The 22,890-nt window shown below is 46.9% G+C and overlaps 2 protein-coding genes across 2 annotated transcripts in view; both read left to right on the top strand.

Moving 5' to 3' along the window:
- The window catches only part of LOC119457924 (papilin-like), a 32,387-nt gene extending 29,472 nt beyond the window's left edge, over window positions 1–2,915 (top strand). Inside the window, exon 6 of the mRNA XM_037719691.2 lies at window positions 2,770–2,915. Within this exon, the coding sequence (XP_037575619.2) occupies window positions 2,770–2,822 (53 nt within the window). The 3' untranslated portion in view covers window positions 2,823–2,915. The remainder of the gene's footprint in view (window positions 1–2,769) is intronic.
- A 9,968-nt stretch (window positions 2,916–12,883) lies between these two features.
- The window catches only part of LOC119458800 (actinia tenebrosa protease inhibitors-like), a 96,451-nt gene continuing 86,444 nt past the window's right edge, over window positions 12,884–22,890 (top strand). The window contains exon 1 of the mRNA XM_049671438.1: window positions 12,884–13,026. Coding sequence (XP_049527395.1) covers window positions 12,966–13,026 — 61 coding nt within the window. The 5' untranslated portion in view covers window positions 12,884–12,965. The remainder of the gene's footprint in view (window positions 13,027–22,890) is intronic.

Here is a 22,890-nt window from a genome sequence, read left to right as displayed (position 1 = left end):
TCGGCCGCGTTTTACATCTCATCATGCATAATTGTTCCTATAATCAATCACTGATCATCTTCACTGCACGAAGTCCATACATCCACTTCTTGCCTTTATTCCCAAGTAGGATGTACGCTGCCAGTGCTTTCTATGCATGTATTACCCTGGCCCTCCTCTGTAATCCCGTCTGAACAATGTAAGCGTGAGCGTAATGTGCTATGCAGCATCTCCTGACCATGCAGGTGGATTGAAATTTCAAGTAGTGCCATTATAATAATTATTTTCTTCCATTCCTCTGCACATAGCAGAGTATTAAGCTTTTCCTCAGGTATTTGTGTTCTTCTACAAGTTTTACTTTTGAAGCTAGAACTTCGAAAGTAGACTAAATATAGAAATTTCTTCTGAAAGGTGGAGGTTTGTAAAGATCCCCAGCATCTGGGGATCCCCAGCATCTGGGTAAAGATCCCCAGCATCCCAGCAGTTCAGCTGGGACACATGAGTAACGGCAGTGGGGACACGCTAGTCCAGCGGAGCGATCACGTAGTTCACATCGCCAAGCTGACGCAATATCGTGTAGGGCCCCATCTGGCGCAGCAACATCTTTTCAAACAAACCGACGCGACGACATGGCGTCCATAGGAGAAAAACAGAGCCAGGAGGAAATCGAACGTCCAGATGTCGGCTGCCATACCGGGTCTTCCACGCGGCCTGAGACTCAGTTAGCCGGGAGTCGGCAATCTGGCATGCCATGTAAGCCTGGGTGAAGATGTCTTGAGCATATACAGCTGGAGTGTTCGTCGAAGAAGGAAGCAGTGTGTCAAAGGGAAAAGTAGGGTGGTGGCCAAAAAGAAAGTAAAAGGGTGAAAAGCCAGCTGTCGCATGACGGCACGAATGATAGGCGAAGGTCACGAAGGGTAACGTGCTGTCCCAATTAATGTGGTCGTCAGAAACGTACATAGACTGTATTTCTGTCAACGTGCAATTGAGCCGCTTCGTGAGTCCGTTTGTCTGCGGGTGGCAGGCGGTGGAAAGCTTCTGCTCGGCAAAAGAAGAGCGAAGTAGGTCTTCAAGTACGTGGGACATGAAATTGCGGTTGGGATCATTTAGGAGCTGCCGGGGTGCGCGGTGATGGAGGATGACGCCCAATAAAAGAAAATTCGCCACCTCAGTTGCACAGTTTGTGCACAAAGCTCGTGGTATCGCGTACCGGGTCGCGTAATCAGTCGCGACAACGACGGGATTTTGCGTGGGAAATTGGGAGATTCGACCTCGCAAAAGGGCCGAGAAGGTCATCGCTGCCGTCATCGCTCAAACTGAATGTCATTCACCTGAAATCTTCTATTATGATCATGCTCACCAGCTTTAGATTGAACAGGATATATAAGCACACTGATACACCTTTTCAACATTAATTCCCATGAAACTCGCCTAAATATTACCTTATTCTCATGCCTAACGTCTGAAAAGACTGTTGTGAGGTTCTCGGCTATCATAAGTACGACAGAGGCAACCTTTTAGACCACTGCAGGTATTCATTACATTGCACAATATAATTACAGCGCACACTTGAATATATGAAATATAAATTGTCTGTTTACATCCAAAACAGCCTTCGGAACATTTCCCGCTGGTCGTTTCCACTGGTTCCTTGGAAGATAACCTTGTGTGTAAAAGGTTGTAGCTCTGACATGTACACCGCTACCCACATAACAAAGTCCAGTTGGCAGTCGCATATGGGGAGGGTGGTGCCACTCTGCCACTTTGTATTTCCTTATATACGGAGAAGCTCGCGTCGTTCGTAATGATGTTTCACTATTGATATTGAAGTTAAACACATTGCGAAGATTTCTCATGTTTTGTCCACTTCACATTTTTCTGAAGTCTACCCAGAGGGTTGTTAAACCACCGGTAATAGTATAATTATGTTATTCATGCTATAACATTTCCTAACACTGAGCAGTTTAAAGCACAGGGCTGTGTGCATTATGGAGGGTAGTAAAAAGTAGTTGCTCTAAAGTAATTCTCAGTGACCGTTTCAACTAAACATAATATCAGGCCAGCAGATATAGTTACAAAGCATACTGTTTAATACGTACTACTTTCTCCTAAGATGCCACGATGCCGCTTCTAATAGTTTTCTGTACCCTAATCCGGTGGACTAAAAGTGCTTATGCGGTTATCTCACAGTGTTTGGTAGCATAATAATAGGTTAGATTTGCAGAAATCATTGTAGAGTTGTTTGCGTAACAGCTGAGTACACACATATCTTACACCCAAGGGACGCCTTTCTCCAGCGGAAGTAGCCTTCGGTCACTTGGAGATGTTCACGGGCACTACCGGCCCATATCGTATCTTCCACTACATGCAGTCTTTAAAGACTTCAGAGTTCAGTCCAACTTTATGTTAGAGCTGCCCGACCATGTGTTCTATTAAAACCAAGTACCCTCTGACAAAAGCGTGTTGCAGGAAGCGTTAGTAATTATCTTCTACGCGCAGTGACAGCAATGCAATGTGACATTTCTTTTTCTAAAGGCTCAATAAAATTGAGCAGAATGCAAACTTTATTCCTACTTTCAAAAGAAGTTTACGAAAGTTGCAATGAATTATAGTGAGTCACAACCCTGACTGTGCAGCCCAGATTCGCAAGTTCAGTTTACACGAAGAAAATATATTCGCTGTTGTTTTTGATGTAATGTTTTTTGAGTAGGTAGTGATGTACTTTGTGTTTTAAACAAAGATTGCTTTATTTTGCTTTATTTGGGTCACTTGAAATATACCCATTTACAGGTCGAAATGTGAGCCGCTGCACATACTGGGAGGCAAAGTATAAAACAAGATAACAACAGACCTGGGTGCGGTGTTCACTTCGGATGTGCACTGCTATACGAGTAGACTGTAAACGATCCGAATAAAGTTCTTTTAATGAGCGAAATGGGGAACCATGGTGTTTCGCAATTTAGTCGACGTTGTTTAGAATGCCACACGCTCACAATATTGTTACATTGCGGAAGTCACATATACAGAAGTATCTACAATAGATACAAAAGAGGCAACGATACATAGACAAGATTGCTGCGGAGACCGATTCCACCTCTACACGTGAAATCGTCTTCTTCGGAGTGGCGCTACTCCTGGTTGCGCCGTAACATAGCCCCCTCCTTCAAAGGCGCCGTCTCGGCGCTAACTACAAGGGACATGAACCCGCGGCGAAGTAAGGTTTCAGCTGGGACACATGAGCAACGGCAGTGGGGACACGCGAGTCCAGCGGAGCGATCTCGTAGTTCACATCGCCAAGCTGACGCGATATCGTGTAGGGCCCCATGTGGCGCGGCAACATCTTTTCAAACAAACCGACGCGACGACATGGCGTTCATAGGAGAACAACAGAGCCAGGAGGAAATCGAACGTCCAGATGTCGGCTACCATACCGGGTCTTCTACGCGGCCTGAGACTCAGTTAGCCGGGAGTCGGCAATCTGGCATGCCATGTAAGCCTGGGTGAAGATGTCTTGAGCATATACAGCTGGAGTGTTCGTGGAAGAAGGAAGCAGTGTGTCAAAGGGAAAAGTAGGGTGGTGGCCAAAAAGAAAGTAAAAGGGTGAAAAGCCAGCGGTCGCATGACGGCACGAATGATAGGCGAAGGTCACGAAGGGTAACGTGCTGTCCCAATTAATGTGGTCGTCAGAAACGTACATAGACTGCATTTCTGTCAACGTGCAATTGAGCCGCTTCGTGAGTCCGTTTGTCTGCGGGTGGCAGGCGGTGGAAAGCTTCTGCTCGGCAGAAGAAGAGCGAAGTAGGTCTTCAAGTACGTGGGACATGAAATTGCGGTTGCGATCATTGAGGAGCTGCCGGGGTGCGCGGTGATGGAGGATGACGTTATGTAAAAGAAAATTCGCCACCTCAGTTGCACAGTTTGTGCGCAAAGCTCGTGGTATCGCGTATCGGGTCGCGTAATCAGTCGCGACAACGACGAGATTTTGCGTTGGAAATTGGGAGATTCGACCTCGCAAAAGGGCCGAGAAGGTCGAGACCGACGCGATAGATTGGTTCGAAGGGCACATCGGTGGGGTTAAGGCGCCCAGCGGGCAGCAGGTTTTTTTTTTCACAATATCACTATACTCTTATATGTTTACTTCTCTCTCAACTACATCCAGACCATCACGGAAGCGACAAAACGACTTCCGTCCGAAGGAAAACTGTGTATCCACGCGCGAACACAACTAAAAAAATTCAGAGCTCTTCCACTACTGTGAAGATGGAAGCCAGCGAAGCTGTGACTATGGTGGGTCTCCTGTAGTGAATATTACTATAGTGAATTTATATATTATCATTAGTGTTTATATTGAGCACTTTGGGCATGTTCGCCAATGAGCAGGACACCGTCCTCTTGCTTTCGTCGGGCGCCATGGCAAAGTCCACCCCATCGTCATAGACTATAGCGTATCAGCCACACCATTCATAGGCGCGCCACACTGCATGACAGCATCGGGATCCTCTGAAATCGCTACCGCTCCTGCTCTCGGAGGCTCATGCCCACATACCCAATGCGGGTATAAGCCACACGTGATGTCTTTCTTACCTTCCTTCTTTCTTTATTTCTCTCTTTCTTTCCCTCTTTCTTCCTCTCTTTATTTCTTTCCCTCCTTCTTTCCTTCTTCGTTTCTTGTCCCTGGCTCCCGCGATACACGTGATTTTACTATCGTTAATCAGGCCGTAACTGACGAGCATGTAATGTTATTGATGTCATGTCCCATCAGTCACGTTAGTCACCCGTTTTGACACTTGTGCTAAGGCACAAATTGCGGGAAACCGCCTCGCACATGGAGCCATAATGGTGATGATTATAGTTATTTTCTAGACGCGGACACGATCGTGGGGGAACTAGCCCGTAACAGCTTCGCTGTAAAAAAAGCGCCGATTTGTAACTGCCATCGCCCACTGTACTATATCAAGTACACCAGACGTAGAATGTGGGCTCCGTTCTTTTAAATGAAGCTGCAGATTCGACAGTTTGCTTCTAATATGCTCAATACATGTGCTAAACACTGGGAAAAGCACCACGCAAATATATAATACAGGTGACGGTGACAAGAACTTTTATTGGTCCTTAGAAACTGGCCAGAGGGAGCCTTCGGCTCCCTCAGGTCAAGTCGGTGGCTCCGCCCATGATGGCACCGGGAGGCGAAATCCCGTTGCGATTTCGTGGGCCCTCTGGACTGCCTGGAGCTGGATGTGGTACGCAGAAATAAACGATATACGAGTACACATTCCAATTCGTCGAGGCTCTGCAGTTTTGCTGGAATTAGCGCGAAATGTTTGCATATGGATTAAACAGCGGATTCTACCCTGTCTTAGGGTGTGAGTGCACGCCCTTGGGTATAAGAAACGGGAATAGGCAAAATGAAATGTTCAGCTGCTCAAAAGGTATGGATACACTACCAAGGGTAGTACTTCTAGTACAGTGGGCGCTAACGGGTTAAGCCTACAGTGGCGGTGTTTCCCTGTGCTAGATGGCACTAGCTGCATGCTTCATCCTCATTGTCCTCCTTTCCATTTCCTACCCTCTCCTTCTTTCGTTTGTCACTCCCCTCTACAATGATTTTTCTGCCTTCACCTGCCTTTTGATATCACGTTTATCGTATCACCACTATGTCTAAGCCTCTCAGGTAGTGAACCCTCCAGGAAGGCATTGCCTGGACGCATCCTGCCCTGCCCACCTCCTGGAAAACAGGGAAACGCCACAACATCTGGATGGCAGCGACTGGGGGGTGCTGATCTACAGAATGCCTATTTTTTTTAGCCCCTTGCTCCCTCCTTTCCTGAAATAACTACACCGCAGGGCGATAACTGCGTATCAATGGAGAAGGTTATAACTTTAATTCCCAAAGAGATTCATTTTATGTACCTCGTTCTGCTACTACCTTACATTCCATCTAACATGTTCCTTTGCTTGTACTTTCTGGTGAAACCAAGTAGGCTTCGCCTCCGAACGCTTTTTTTTATTTGGCTAATTTTTTCAATTGGCTATTTTGTCGCTATTGCAACGCCTCTTCATTTATCTTATAATTGGCATTATGTCCGTTATACCTATTTGTGGTGAGGCCTTACCTCCACTTTTCTTTCTAGTTTCTTTTCAAATAAGGGGAACCAAAAAAAAGCGACCACCATACAGAGATGGGCAACTACACTCTCAGCATACCAATGAAAATTCTAATATCGTACAGGCAAAAACATAGAAAGGGCTGGTGCTCTAAGAAGACAGTTTTGCCCAATTTCTATTGATGAGGTATCATGCCAGTGTCTTTTAATTTCTGATACCATGTCCTTTACTAGTAAATTAATTTAAAAAATTCTGGGGTTTACGTGCCAAAACCACGATCTAATTGTGAGGCACGCCGTAGGGGGTGACTCCGGAAATTTCGACCATCTGGGGTTGTTTAACGTGCATCTAAATCTAAGTAAACTGGTGTTTTCGCATTTCGCCCCCATCGAAATGCGGCTGCCATGGCTGAGATTCGATCCCGCGACCTGGAGAGCAGTAGCCCAACACCATAGCCTGGTCCTCTACTACTGATGATGTTGCCAAAACAAGACGAGATTTGAGGCTGTGCTGCGTGAAAAAATTTGTGTGGAACGGATGGACCTCACTGCTCTCGAAACACCTGAAAGCATATAGCACGTGCACAGGGACGAGCTTTTATTTGACCAAGGTTGTGTAGCAGTGGGCTCTAAGGAATTTTATCAGACGAACTAAGGCCTAATTCTTTAGCCTCAATGTATGAATACCACCCATGAGCTAGCCGGGCGAAAATGCTAGCAAAGAGCTGTGTGTGGTGTCCCGGCCTAGACAGTACAATCGAGAACAATGTGCGCCAGTGTTCCGTATATCAGGAAAACCAAAATGCTGCGCCAGCTGTACCGCTATAGTTGTACAATTAACCAACTAAGTGTTCCCCACGAGTGCACGCGAAATATGCAACTAAAGATGGTTATATGTTGGTACTAGTGGTTGGGTTTTGAAAATGGGTCGAGGTTTGGTCCACGTCCTCTACCACTTCTAGCAGTACAATTTTAAAGCGTAGGACGGCGTTTCCTGCCTATGCACTTCCAGAAGTGCTGGTTAGCGATAACGGCCCTCAATTCTTTGCTGAATAGAACGGCTAGTGCCGACAGCCAAGAAAGTTCCCCAAAAGCGTTTCTATGACGGAGGAGGTAGAGCCATGAAGCACGCCTTGTCTGATAGGCTTGTTAGTTTCAACCTGAACTACCGCAACACCCCTAAAAGCTCTACTCGTCAAACGCATGCCGAACGTTTTTTGTGACGGCCACCTGGCATAAAGCTTCGGTTTCTCAACCCTAATTTTATGAACGATATGCCCGCCAAGAGGAGAACATTGAAGGCTATTAAGCACGCGACACGAGGCCATCAGCGCCTTTTTGATGGGGTGACTGTGTGTTGTACCATGGCCAATCTCTTGAAAGTGGGCCAGCGTACCCGATTAACACACGAATGTTACTGTCCACTGGGTGCAGGCTCATGGTCATGACCGCAACAATGACCTTGTGGATCGCATTGCTCACTGTTTCTCGACACCCGTATATCCTCCTCTTTCCCTTCCCTCCTACCCCCGCTTTGTTTTCATTGCCCGAAAATCCATCCTCCGGCGTGACACGCGTGCCCTCCTCCCCCCACGCTTCTGCCCCCTTCCCCACAATTTTTTACGGGTGGAGAAAATCTTTCATCGGCGACTTCAAGTCCCGGTGGGCCTTACACCAGCCTGTGCTTGGGGTCAACCGTACGAAGACATTGCCCAGTGTCCGAAGTGCTCTGCTCCGGCATCTGAAGTGGATGCCCGCCATCTACTTTGGACGTGTTGCAGGACAAACACAATTAGAGAAATTGTTCAGACAGCGTTCACCAACGTTCGAGACAGTTCAGACTGCGAGCACCAACTACAAGTCATCAGGCAAGCGGAAGTGGTTTCTCGCTCTCTCTCGGCCCTTCCACTCCGTGAAGGTGGTTAACGAGCGAATTTGAAACGTGCAGCCCCGGTGTTAATCACTGGGTTAATTCTGAGGTTTCATTAAAGTATTTCTCAATTGTGAGGTTACACACACATTCGGATGCGACGGAGAGAACGACGTCACTGACGGTATGCCCGCCGTCCGCCGTTGTCGCTTGCGTTCGAAGACTCTTGCGTCATTCTTCGCTTGAGTTCGAATGCTGCTAAGCATTCGCCCGCCATTGCCGCTTGCGATTCTTCAAAATTACATTGCTTCATAATTAAATCTGTCCGCTACATAAGACAATAAATGGCTCAAACCCCCTTAAGCAATGGCTCGTACCTCCCCTAAACGAGGCCTCTCCATTACAACGACAGAAAAATGAAATTCTACGCTGGAATAATTAGCGGCAACGCAGCTGCAGCTGTGGAAGCAGACGGCGACTGACGAATGCGGGAACACTGGCAAGCGCGCTTGCCGATCCAACGAGCCAGCACGAGCCCACTAGCCAGCGGCGGAAGAAGACGATGCTGATCGAGCCAATGCTGATGATGATAATTTTCTGTACGTGGGTGATTTCGCCTAGCCATATATGATTTCGCCTTGACATATGAAGCTTCGCTTTAAAAGTTACATCCGAAAACATTTACTTTGCATCCCTTTTAACATTTAATGTGTGATCCATACACGGGGAAGTATAATCGTGCCTGAGTAAGTACGTTTCGCGATTATTACCAGTTATTGAAAAAAATAGTTTATTAAAAAATTCATCAAACCTTTTTCCATGCATTAATGCAGTGCCTCCAATTCGATGCTTTTCCTGGCACTAGAGAGTAAATTGTCAAACAGAAACCTCAGAGCCAGGTTGCCGAATCTTGCCAGGTTGCCAACGCTCAGAAGCTAAATTGATAAATTACCAAGTTTCTGACATCAGTTCTAGCAGGCTGTCAATCGGAACAACGCTCTATCCACAACAACCAAGTGTTTGTATGTGTGTGTTCCTTTTATCAATGACATTACCTTGTGGGTGAAGTGGAAGCCGGCGATTTCCGGATTAGCATTACCTCTTGGCGCGCCACAACCTACCACACAGTAAATTCGGGAAGTGACGTAAAATACCCTAGACGATTTGTGATGCCGCACAGTTAAAAATCCTGCGTTTGACTGCACTAAACGTGCCCGCCCTCAGCTTTTCTGCAAAGCTGATTGACACTCTGAAGGCGGCTTCTGTACGAGGTCATCCTTGCACATCAGGGTCAAAAGCGGAGCCAGGCATTGAAGCAATGCTCAACTGGTAAACGGCAACACGTCTCAGAACCAGCCGTGGCGGCTGCTTCATCAGAGGCCGAGTTAAAGGAGCTGCTCGAGTTCATACGTGCTGAGCTGGAAAGCCGAGAGCATTGCAGCACCTCGTTAAAAAATCTTCCAGCGACCGTACTGAGAGCACCCGAGGTAGCAGCCACATTTCTGTATTGCAAATTACCTCGTCCCACTGCAGTGGATGCTTTCTTGTTGTTCTTGTTTCAAGAAGCACAGGACACACGCCTGCAACGACGACCTCTCTCTTGCTTCTAAGAACAAAGAGATCGCAAAAGAGAACCACAGCCACCGATGTATTTCACAGGGTCACCGGGCAAAAGCCTGCCGCGTAAAACGTAGGTGCTCATCTTCTCACGAAAGACATGGCTTCAGCGTGTGTGACCTATAAGTACAAAAAGAAAAGCACCACAAAGGAAGCTTCGGGAACACAACAGTGTTGCGTCGTCGCTGTCGGTACTACCGTATTACTATGCGTCAAAGAGTGATCGAACGTAATCGCTAGAAAAATTGGCAACGAAATGTACCCGCAGACATTTCGCATCTTTGTTGTTAAGAACACCAGGTCGAGGTACATCGGAGGAATCCTAGATGGTGGCCGCCAGAGATGGTTTATCACAAAAGATCTTGCTGCAAAACAGGCACTGCACGTAGTGGGTGAAAGCAGAATTGCACTGAACACGTTTGACAACGCGTCCCCAAACCCTTCTGAAAAACAAAGGTCATGAATTCCCACTACGTAGCCAATACAGGTCAGGAATTCATACCATGCAAGCCAGCGTGGCTCCAGTTATCTGCCACATTGTTGCTGCACCTGCGGGGAATAACAGCTTTATTCAAAAGCTACAATCTGATGGAAAGTTCCTTACTGACGAAGAAAAAATTGCGTAATGCAACGCAGAGCGGGGTATCACGTTGTTGATAGGAGTTGACCACCTTTGGATCATTCTGACAGCAGAAGTGGTACGGGGCGAGGATATTCCGGGATTGGTCGCGACGTTTAGGTGACACTGCAGAGACAGACTCGTAAGACAGCGCTTCTCGACGGTGAGACCAACCTGATGGTCTACGTTGTACGCGTGAAAACAATTACTGACACTGAACCATGTTCACATATTATGCCGGCCTTCTGGCAATGCGTAGTAATTGACAGCTCTGAGTCTGCCGAGGCTTGCTTACAAGAGTGCCTTGTTCGCTTCCCGGAAGTGATAGGCAACTGCACAAGCAGGTACACCGTCGAACTGCTGTGTAAATGCGAACGAAACGAGCTACTTGTTAACAATCACAAAGAAGCGCTTCGCTCACCTACAGGAACTGGTGAAGACATCACCGATGTATGACGGTGTACTACTGTGATTTGACACGTTCACGAGGCAATGCTTCATATTTGGTCATGGTTACTAGTACCTTTAGGAATGTTTCCAGTGATCGGGCTATATTTTGCATGCTACATCAGGAATTTAAAAAGCGATCACCGTCTACTTAGCACCGGGCAGTGTTCGACGCATGGTGACACATTCAAGTATTCTTTTTCCTCAACGGCAACCTTGACAAAGGAGTGAAGCAAAATTCACCAGCTCATGCAAGTCCGGCCTTGCTACCAATGGCAACGAGTGCCCATAACATGGACGACCAGAAGGCAGTCTTGATATAGTGCAGGAGGCCATCTGACGTGTCTTCCGGCTGCTCCACGCTGATATCATTCACGGAACCCAAAGAAATAACGTCGGAGGCAGTTAGGTTTGGTTGCCTTGTAGAGTATACTGTACAAGGCAACCAAACCTAACTGCCTCCGGGCATATCTACAAACGGTCTCCGTGAAAATCACACCTGATGGAGCGGACCCAAGTAATTTGCTCAGTCAAGATGAAATTGGCCTGTATAACTAGCTGTACACCCATAGTCCAACCAGGAACCACAGTGGGCCATGCTAATTGTTCCCTTTCAAGTTCCATACAGATTCACAAGCTGAAGGGGATAATAAGGTAAGCAACTTGCACAAGTTGCTGCGAGCCGTTACACAGATATTTAAATATACTGTTCCATACCAACTGTTGTGGATCTATAATGTTTTACGCGAACACAATTCAGGCGTGCTCTACCTACACAACTCCTTTGATGCAGACTCACCAGATCCAGGCAGTAGAGTATGAAACTTGGAGTGCTTAAACTTCTCAACGTGACCTCGGCAAGAAGTTGTGATACCACCCGAAGCTTGTCAACCACCCTTAGATTCGATGGAAAAAAAGCACCTTCTCTAACTGCGTGCACTTCAACTCTATCCATCACCTCCTTGCAGTAGTCTGCAGGTAAACAACGTGGTCATCGTAGAAGAGCCTAGCTCCTCTGGAGGTATTGGGCCACCGGGACTAGTCGTAGATGTCTTCCTTAATAACGAAGGTGTAACACGAGCCTTCCTTGTGAAACCTCAAGATGCCCAAGTTTAAAACATTTCAGTGCAATAACTGTACAAGCTCGAGTTGGACAACACTATATAGGGGGGGGGGGGGGGGGTGGAGGGAGCATGTAGAAGAAGTAAGATTAACGCGCGGAGGCGGTCACTGCCACAGAAAAGGAGTTGAAACGAGGAGCAGTAGGCTCTCCGCCTGGTCCTATCGTGACCGTCATAAAGTTTCATACAGTGCTAACACATGAGTGAGGGCATAAAGTCAGAGGGTGTGTAAACCTATGGGGAATGAATCCACCCGCCAAAATCAACCAACGACAGCAAGATAATCGTTCAGACATTTGTCAACTTTGTGTTCAGCCATGGGCTAGAGGCCTAGGTCTAAAACCCAGTCTTCCCTACCAGCCCCATTCCCCACAACCATCCTCTGTGCCTCCAGATGCAAGAAGAAAGATGGCGGCGCAGTATCCCTTCCCTACTTTTTTTTATTAACGGCATGATTCCTCTCTCCCTCACTTTAACACAAACTTGGTCACTTAGTATGTCCCGCTCGTCAATTCATTGTCACAAACTACTTTGACACTTTTGTGATGCGACGGAATTGAACCCCCGACATTTATATTTGTTCATGTCCGCATATGTCTTTATCAGTGCCACGCATGGTCTTCGCGGCACCGTCTCTACATGGCGCCTTGCGTAGATGCACGAGAGAGGAGCACGGCAGCAGTACACGCGATAAACATGACTCAGTTCGGCGATGACAATATGGTGAGTCAATACATCGCTTACTTTAAGTTTTACACTCCGCTTTCTGCAATACCACATTACTCCATCATGTATGTGGCACGTCATATCTATTCAAGTGACACAGTTCGCAGCAGTTTACCACATTTATTCCTTTCCGATTTTCGCATTGCTTACTGCAGAAATATTTTAAAATATCACCTTTTCCACTCTGTGTGTCAGCGTGCTACGGAATTACACGAATACAGATCAGCGTGAAAGCGCTACAAAATAACACTATTTCTTTTTTTTGTATCAAATACAAAACCGCATTCTTCACTGTTCTGGGAAAACTATCATCATGGCACCTGTTGCAAGGTTCTCCGCACGTCGAACAGCTCTATTGTGCAATAAGAGCTGCACGTGTTTACGGGTAAGTGGAGCACGGCGCTCGGTGCTAAAATAAATGCACTTGGCCGTAACGAGAGATTGCTGCTTAGGAAACAGGTACTTCAGACGACTTCGTGGCAATGAAGATTCTCGTGTTTACTTTCCTCACATACTACACCGTTTGCTTCATACCGAGGGATGGTAAGCTCTCACATTACTATTGCACGTATATTGCGGTTATAGAAGGTTTTAATTTTGTTAATTAAGTTTATCGTGCAATAATTATGAAAATTACAACCACCGTTTCAACTCATTTTGTCAACAGTACCTTACAAACATTATATTTGCCACAGGGCGTTGCTGTATAACAATCAGTCAGCTGATTGTTATACAGCAACGTGTGTGAATGTCGGCGCTGAATAGATGGCCAGGCATGACTGTGGCTGGAACTGCGCATTTAGAAGAAGCATACGAGTATCTCGTTTTAGCAGGTGGTTGTGTCATATGGGAAAGGCCATTTTGCAAAGTTGCCGGATATGATTTGGGACAAAAAATAATAATCAAAGGACGTTGGGAGATGGCTGCGAGGAGCGTGTGGGAATCATCCCTTCGGGTTCTTGTTTTCGAGTGATGCAATGACGTTGAATGCTCATTTGCTGTGCTCATTTGCTTCTTTTGGAGCTGAATTGAACATTGCACTTCTAAAAAAGTCTGTTGTGGTCATGTCGGGACATCGTTTGCTAACACGGGTCGCCAATTTCAGACACCCCTCTCGCCAGCTAGCTCGTGCAGCCTGCCGCTGCGGTAATCATTGACATGGCGTTGTACACAGCTACTGGCAAAATGAAAACATTTCGAGGCTTTCGAAAATGGCAACAGAGCCAGTGGTTTTGTGGCAGCCAGTAGCCAGGTCTGTGTCACGGCAGCCTTGTAAATAGATAGCCGGAGAGTCACGGCAATATGACCCGCCGGGATGGCCCAGTCAGCTAAGGCGTTGCGCTATTGAGCGCGAGGTCGCGCGATCGAATCCCGGCCGCAGCGGCCGCATTTCTATGGAGGCGAAATGCAAAAAAGCCCGTGTGCTTGCTTTGTAGTGCACGTTAAAGAACCCCAGGTGGTCAAAATTAATCCGGAGCCCTCCACTACGGCGCGCCTCATAATCAGAACTGGTTTTGGCACGTAAAACCCCAGAAAGAAGAAGTCATGGCAACATGATGGTGCGATATTCCGCTGATAAAACTAAGCATCGCTGACCCGTAACATTGCCCCATATTCTATGTTTGCAGCGAGAATGCGGCGTGCGCAGGGTGTACTCGTGTCGACATACGTGGATTTATATTGACATTTTATGATACGTTGCTTTGATGCATTCCGCGGTATCTCTGTTCACTGACTGCCTTCGAGCAAACTCAGGCGATTGACTAACTCGGGGCATCCTGCATAGCACATTAGACGGAAATAAAACCGATAAGGTGACTCATGTTTGAATTCGTCAGCAAATGTGTACATATACATGTCGCCCCAACCTTCGACAACGAGGCATCGTCTGTCAAATTGGCGGCAGAACCATCCCATGGATTCGCATGACTCGTTCGATCGGTAGGCCGTCATTCAATAGGTTGGCCGGTGGTCTGCTTCGCGCTAAAATCTTCTTACTTTGAAGTTCTTCCTCACTTTGAAGAAATAAAATTCCGGGATCACTCACCTCATGATTACTTTCGCTGCTAATGCAACTATAACTTAAGCAATGAATTGACACACCTTATCCCTTGAAGACACGTTTATTCAGAATATGTAATGTTCACATTGAGACCTGACGCTTCGGCTCTATGCGACGTGCACTGTCGGCCAACTTTGCTATCACAATGCACATGCCAAGGTCAGTCATAAGCATGACGGAATCAGGATCACTTTTTGTGATGGCGATTTCATGACATAGAAACATACCAGTAATTGATCGACGAAGGTGGTATGACGATGATGGAATTACGAGAATCAGAGGACAGTTTTGAAATGGCGATGATATACCGATAACAGCATGACAAGGACGGCATGAGCGCAACGGCCTATGGCGACTAAAGCATGTCGACGATGCTCTGACGAATACTGTATGACGATGATGACGTCACTAAGAGGGCACGACTACAACCGGATGGCGAAGCGCAAATGATGATGATGGACGGACCACGACGGCATAACGACGGCGATATTTCGACGATGTCATGACAATAGCATCATATTCTCGACTGAGCGACGACCGCATGATTACCGCAGAATAAACAAGACAGAATGACGCAGAAGGTATACCGATGATGGGATGACGGCAATGGATGATGTCCGAAAAGTGATGACGATGATAAGATGATAGTGTGACGACGGGGAGAAAGTGTTTCCCCAACTCGCCTGTCTAGGGCGGGGCTTCTGCGCCGCCATCTTCAACGACGCCACACGCAACGCGTGCGGCAGCTTTTCTTTTTTGAGGGCGAGAGGGGGTTGATTGGTTTTATATTTATTTACTCATACTGTTGGCCTATCGGCTGTTACAGGGTGGGTCAAAAGCAGCACTTCTACAATTAGAACAGCACCTGAATAAGGTACACGAATAAGTGAGCATAAGCAAACAAAAAACATAAGCGTACATAAGCGAAATATTCCGTACATACACCTATGAATAATAGCAGACTATAATTGCAATGTTAACAAACGAGCTCATCCACGCCAAAAAAAAAAAAAAAAACCCGGTGATCCCTGTATATATATGCGTGCACATTTCAAAGTACTTTTAGGTTAATCTCTAATTGTTCTGCACTGGTGCTTCCTCGTGTTAACACCGGTAATTCATTTCATTCTTTATTGGATCTTGAGAAGAAAGAAAGTGTTTAAGCGTTAAGTGCATCTGAGGTACTTGAAAAGTGCCACCTTTGCTTCTCCGTAGCGTTCTACCTTGTCGTGCTATCAAATATTGTTTATTATTGATGTTAAATATGTTTTTTTACTGATAAGGAAAAATAACTTTCACCTAGCTATGCCCCTGTGTTCAGCGAGTGCAGGGAAGTTCAGCAAATTAAGCGTTTCGGAGACAGAATTTGCGCGGGAATATCACGTTGTAATAAACTTTGCTGCTCGACGTTGAGCTCTTTCCAGTCTCTCAAATAGCCCTGACTGATAAAGGTCACACATTATGCTGTCATATTCTAGAGTGGGCCGAACGTACGTTAAACAAGCTGTTAGTTTGACTGACTGTGAGGCTAACTGCAATTTCCGTCGCACGAACCAAATTTCGCATATTTTTGTAACGTGGTTTGACCAGCTTAAATTCGCAGGTATATGTATGCCTAAGCATCTCACCACGTCAACCGTAGAAAGCACCGAAGTATTCACTCTGTGAAGAAAATCGAAGATATAATTTATTTTATTCATTATGCGCAATACATCAGTTTTATTCTCATTTATTTTGAATTTCCCTTTCTCGCACCAATTTTCTATAGTCCTAAAAGCGTCTCTGAGTAATTGCTGATTTTCCGTACTATTAATTTCTTTGTATATTTGAACATCATGGGCGAAATGTCGCACCGTGATTCCTTCGTCAATTGCAGAAGAAATGTCGTTAATGACACGTGACGTCACGTTCAACGGCTTTGATTTACTGTGTTCCACATCTAAGTGTTGGGTTCTGTCCAGGAGTTACGCGGTTGTCCATTTTACTATATTAGAGCGAAAACTCTAATACGCCATGTCTCGCACGGTCATTCCTTACGTGGCAAGTAATTTTGAGCCGCTGGAGTGCAAGTGTAGCAGGTGTGACATCACGCCACGTGATCTGCTGTGGAGAGGCGTCACAGCAGCGCTCGCTCGGAGACTCGCCGCTGCGGGACCACGTGACTAGGCGAGAGTTTAATGACTGCTTCGCCGGCTCTTGGTCGCTCAGTCTCACCATGGATGGCGCAATGGTTGGGCCATCTGTGCGTGCGCTTCAGCGCAAGCAACAGGCTGAATCAAATCATCCAGTAGATATAGCTAGACGGCAGGCTGCGAAATCTCAAGCAAAAGCAAAGTTGGCTGCGGAAACACTGGAGAAAAATGAGGCCAGATTAGCAGCTCATAGAGAAGCTTACCAAGAGTGGAAGCATGCATGAATGAAACACTGCGTGCATAGTCTTTGCAAAACCAAGCCTGACAGACATTTCGCTCGTAATAACTAGGTTGACAAAGTTAGGCCCCAACCCAATTTTTCCGTTTATTCCCATATCAGTCAGTTTTACAATCAATTGTGCATGTAGCACTCTGTCGAATTCTTTCGACAGCTCAAGGCAGATAGCACTTATCTGTTTCTTATTGTTTAATGTGCTGGAAAAATCATGAATTGTTACACGAATCTGTGTTGTGGAAAGGCGCTGTCGGAATCCGTGTTGGCTGGGGAAAAATGAGTTCGCATTTTCGACGTACGGGGAAATTGGCTTAGCTACAAAGTGTTCTAGGAGCTTGCAGCAAACGCAGGTCAGCGATATTGGACGATAATTTTGAATTATCTGTCTATCTCCAGACTTGTGCACAAGTATATCCTTTGCCGTAAGCCAGTCCTCAGCGACTGGGCCTCCTACAAGCGAGACGTCTAATATAATTTTTAAGTAACCCGCAACCCATTCCACATACCTGAGCAGAAATGCGTCCAGAGTGTTATCTGGGCCTGCCCATTTTTTGACGTCAATGCTCAGTAGTAGAACTACAGTTCCCTCATACGAGACTTCAACGTCGGGCAGTTCTTCGAAGCGAAGCAATGGAGAGAGCATGGATTCAAAACTGGATTGTCACGGAACAGAAAACCCCGACTGCAACCGGTTCATGCAAGTTATCCGAAAACACCGGTTCATGGAAGTTATCTGTGGTGGCATTGTCCGTGCGATCAGATACAAATGTATCATATATGGTAACTCTAGACTAGACTGAGGGGAGTTTGCCGTTGGGCCATTTCTAAAGCTCTAGTTCGTACTTGATGATAAGAACAATAACAAAAACAGCGCATGACACGGTACAACGAATGAGTGAATATAGCTTTATTTCAAACGGCTCTCCCTCGCCGCCATCAGCCGCTGCGAGAAGAGACAAACACATTGTTGTTTTGTTTTTGTACTTAGCACCAGATGTAGTGATGCGTCATCGTTTGCTTCCTGCGAAGTGCGGACTACATCCTTGGCGTGCCACAAATGTTTTCTGGGCGTGCCGAAGAGCGATGGTGTTGACGCACTAGCGTCCATTCTTACTGCATGAAGTCGCTTCGTCTAGAACGATCACTTCTGCCTTATTTTTTTCTTTTGTTTCTTTTTTTGCGTGGCCGCTCAGCAGCTAGGAGTTTGTGTAGTCATGCTGTTGTGGCGTGATTAAGCGCATCCTCAGTAGTGCTTAAAATTATTCTGCGCATTGTAACGTGTACTCAATGCACCATGCAACGCCTGGTTCTCGTCGCTGCGGAGTTTGGAGATTTCCGTTTCCATTATCGATTTTCCGAAGTTAACGTCAGCTGCAGCGCTGTAATGAAAAAAAAAATCCCGATTTACTCGGCAAGAGGGAAGCATCACGCGCACCTCATATACAAACAGATTCATATCCGTACCTTCCAACTAAATCAATTTTCACATTCACGTTGACATTCGTTGCAGCTAGACACGTACTGCCACGTCATCTGATGCATATTAGGACTAGTAAAATCTTTCTTGAAGACGGCAAAGCGTTCTAGCTGCTCGCAAATGACGGGAGGTTGGGTCATCATGCATAGCCCGCATGATGGAAGTGCGTAGACTTTTCGGGACCACGAGGAGATATCGTGAGCCTGTGGTAGAATAGTTCTTTTTATTTAGGAGTCCATCACGTGTGCAAAAGCGATTGGCGTTGATTTCTTTTTGGCAGCCAGCAGTTGCTTTAAAGTGTCGTCGTTTTGCTGCTCAGTCTTAAAGGTATTTATATTAGGAAATGCTGGCTCCAAGGATACTATGTAGTGGTCGCAGTTGTCCGCGTCACAGTCCGTCGTGGGAAGCGATAGCCGCGAAAAGCAGTCTGCGTCGGCATGCCGTCGACCGCTCTTATAGGAAACGGTCAAGTCGTACTCCTGTAGACGGAGGGTCCAACGTGCAAGCCTACCAGATGGGTCACGCAGATTGACGAGCCAGCACAAAGAGTGATGGTCTGTGATGATGGTGAAAGGGTGTCCGTACAGGTATGACCGAAAGCGCTGTACTGCGAAAATCACTGTGCGACATTCCTGTCCCGTGACGGTGTAATTGCGCTCGGGCTTGCTTAGAGAGCGACTCGCGTACGCCACGACGTGTTCTTTGGTGTCGAAGCGTTGAATAAGAATAGCGCCGACACCAATACCGCTAGCATTCGTGTGTAGTTCTGTCGGAGCCACAGGGTTGAAGTGTTTGAGAACGGGATGGGACGTCAAACGGAACTTCAGTTCACGAAAAGCAGACGCACATTCTGGGGTCCAGTCAAATCGAACACCTAGCTTTCTGAAGCAGACACGTCAGTGGATGCGCGATGTGAGCAAATCCGGGAATAAACCGACGGAAGTTTGAGCAAAGGCCCAAGAAGCTTCGCAGCTCTTTTACTGAGCGAGGTTGTGGAAAGGCTTCGACCGCAGCCGTTTTCGCTGGATCAGGTCCTATTCCCTCTTTGTCCACTAGGTGGCCTAGAACCACTGTTTGGCGTTCTCCAAAGCGACATTTCTTGGAGTTTAATACCAAGCGTGCTTTGCCTAGGCACTATAGCACAAGATTGAGGCGTGCGTTGTGTTCACAAAACGTGCGTCCGAAAGTCACGACATCATCCAGATAACACATGCAGACTTCCCACTTAAAACCACGCAGAATGTTGTCCATGAATCGCTCAAAAGTTGCGGGCGCGTTACACAGCCCGAACGGAATCACAGTAAATTCGAAAAGTCCGTCTGGTGTAACGAATGCAGTTTTTTCCTTGTCTGCCTTGTGCATCGGAATCTGCCCGTATCCGGACCGCAAGTCTACACTCGAAAAGTATGAGGCCGAAGAAAGGCAATCTATAGCATCATAAATCCGTGGCAAAGGGTATACGTCTTTCTTGGTAACGGCGTTGAGGCGGCGGTAATCAACGCAAAATCGCCACGTGCCATCTTTGTTTCTGACTAGAATTACTGGGGCTGCCCACGGACTACTCGACTTTTGAATAACGTTTTTCTTTAGCATGTCACGGACTTGGTCATTGATGACCTTGCGCTCCGAAGGGGACACCCGGTATGGCTTTTGTCGCAGAGACTGGTGAGATCATGTGTCTATGCGGTGCTGTACACGAGAAGGGGGAAAGGATGGTGAAGCCTCTTGCTGGGAAAAGTCGAACACCGGGAAGTGCTTTCGTAGAATGTTGGCGAGCTCCTGACGTTGGTTAGTACAGAGCGATTTGTTTACCATAGCCATTATGGAAGTGTCCGTCGCGCATGCAGCTGAATGGGACTCATCCGTGGCATCGGGGTTTTCTGCGAGGATGGCGAGCGCCAGCACTTGATGTTCACGAATAGCTGCAAGTTTCAGACCCTCTGGTAGTATTGTGGGTTCATTGGAGCAATTTATCGTCCATAAGACAGTACGCCCGTCAATAACCGACAGCGTACAATAGGGGACCAGAACATTCTTCTTAATGCAACTAAGGGGAACGGGCTCTACGGTAGCATCGAAAGTTCTGTCGGTTGCAGGAGAACAGGCGACTGGGACACATTTGGCCGACAACGGTGGTACGACGGTATCTGAAGACACACACAGGGCACTTTCACTTTCGCAACAATATATATATATATATATATATATATATATATATATATATATATATATATATATATATATATATATATATAGCATTGGGAGTTTACGGTGAACCCGGGGAAAATATTATGAAAGAAATGCTCACAAGGTTATTTATATATATATGTGTGTGTAACGAACCACACAAGGACGGTGCCATGCATTAGTGGTGAAGGAGGAAGACGAAGAATAAAAGGCAGTGTTCGGGCGTCACATGTTGTTCTACGTCCGCAACCTCCTGCTCGCGTCACACTAGTCGACAGGATAAAGACCTGGCAGCCACCGCATCGAGCACACATCAACATGCAAGTCTTGCATGCCACGCTGTGAATCCTGAGCGCACAGCTTCCCCACCGACACCGACCAGCATTATGACTGCATCACCACAAGCCTTAGACATACCCAAGTACACCGGATCAGTGGACGATGGGCCCGTGGAAGATTGGTACCACCTCTTCAAGTTCCACGCATCCACTGCATCATGGTCGGAACGGGATATGGTCGCAAACTTCAACGATTACGTCACTGGTGAGGCATTTCACTTCTACCTTATGCACATATTTGAAAATAACGAAACATGGAAGAAAATCAAAGAAGAGATGATGAGTCGATTTGAAGTATATGTCACAGATCCCTCCATTATCCACCAGCTGGACACATTTCAATTGGGTCGCCGCAGTCACGCACAGACTCAACGTAACTATCATCATCAGTGCCAACCAAAGCCACGCATGACTCGATCATCGACAATTTCTTCAAGTAGTGGTCCTCCCGAAAAGACGAAAGAAAATCGCAAGCTTACTATGATTTCACCACTCACAATGGACATAGTAAAGCCTCCTTTCGCTGAGCGATATCCAAGTCGCTTCGCTTCAAGACCGAACCTTCCACCAGGTTTCAGTGCCGTGCAGGAGTCGCGAATATGTGCGTCTTCATTATGCTATCGTACTCCTGCCATCGCGAATCCATCAGATGCGTTCACTGCGTCTTATACGTGCGACCCGCCGCCTGGTTTCCAGTCACGCCAGTCCTCTATGACGCTCATTCCGCAGCCCGTGCTTCACAGAATTGCTTCGTTCGCGCATGGCACCTCGAATTTTCCAGAGTCAGACCGATCACTGGAAGCGCACGGTGAAGTCACGTCTACAGCGACATCATCCAATGATCGAACATCCAGGATTCCAAGCTGCATTAATTCAGACTACGGTACCGTTCACACCAGTCAAGCAAAGAGCGCTGCTATTACTTCCAGCGGTGACATGAAGCAGACTACCTTCCCGCCTCGACAACAGAAGGAAACCACTCCGAGCGCGTGCTTTTTTCACAAGGAAGAAAATGCACTTTCGGCAGCAGCGGATATTCCACGTTCGTTAGGAGACCAATTAGCCACTTCGCAACACATATTTCTTCCGCGCACAACACCTCAACAAGCTTTCACCACTTCAGAAGCTTCGCACGCGCCAAGCAGCATCGCACACTGCCAGATTACAGGAGCGTCCATTCTGAATGAAGTCCCAGCAGCCTCAGAAGAGCCTTCGGAGAATCCTAACAAACAGCCCTCACCACCAGACAAGTCTCACAAAAAGGAGCAGTGTACCAGCTACCAATTGATCCCCACTTTAATATGCGAAAGAAATCAAAGGCATATTTCTATAGAAGCGCTACATCAGCAAATTTCGCAACAACGTCATCATCATGAACTCCAAGAACAACGGAAGCAACCACGACTTCGAAACAGAAGGCGACGAAGACCGTCACCAAAATTTCCACAGAAGCAACAACAAGAAAGACATCAACGCTCAAGCCTACTCAATCCAAGGCGAAATCAACGAATACGGTGTTTTGCAAGCAAGGAACATCGCCAAACTCATGTTCAGCACCATCTATCAGTATTGCCCCCACTCCAAGGATTCCTGCGACAACGCTGTGCACGACGACGGAAAAGAAACGGGCACTTCCTGGGCAAACCAGACCAACAGAGACGCCGCCGCAACGACACAGTCCACCGCACGTTCGAGCAGGGTACACCGTGTGTCTGGAAGTCGCAACGACATCCGAATTCCCACGGCTGCTGTGTGTCCAAACCTTTCTTCATCGGAGCATGGATATGTCGTCCGGAGTGCAACAGCCAGCCTCGGCCACCTGAGCTCTTCTGGACGTCACCGGACTGCCACACTGAAATCGTTCATGTGAGGAGATTAAGAGGGTATCATCCGCCCCTGTACCTACGACTCTCTCG

Source organism: Dermacentor silvarum, chromosome 7, assembly GCF_013339745.2.
Source record: "Dermacentor silvarum isolate Dsil-2018 chromosome 7, BIME_Dsil_1.4, whole genome shotgun sequence".
Taxonomy (NCBI): domain Eukaryota; kingdom Metazoa; phylum Arthropoda; class Arachnida; order Ixodida; family Ixodidae; genus Dermacentor; species Dermacentor silvarum.
Note: the sequence above shows the minus strand (reverse complement) of the source record. Positions and strands in the feature narration are given on the sequence as shown.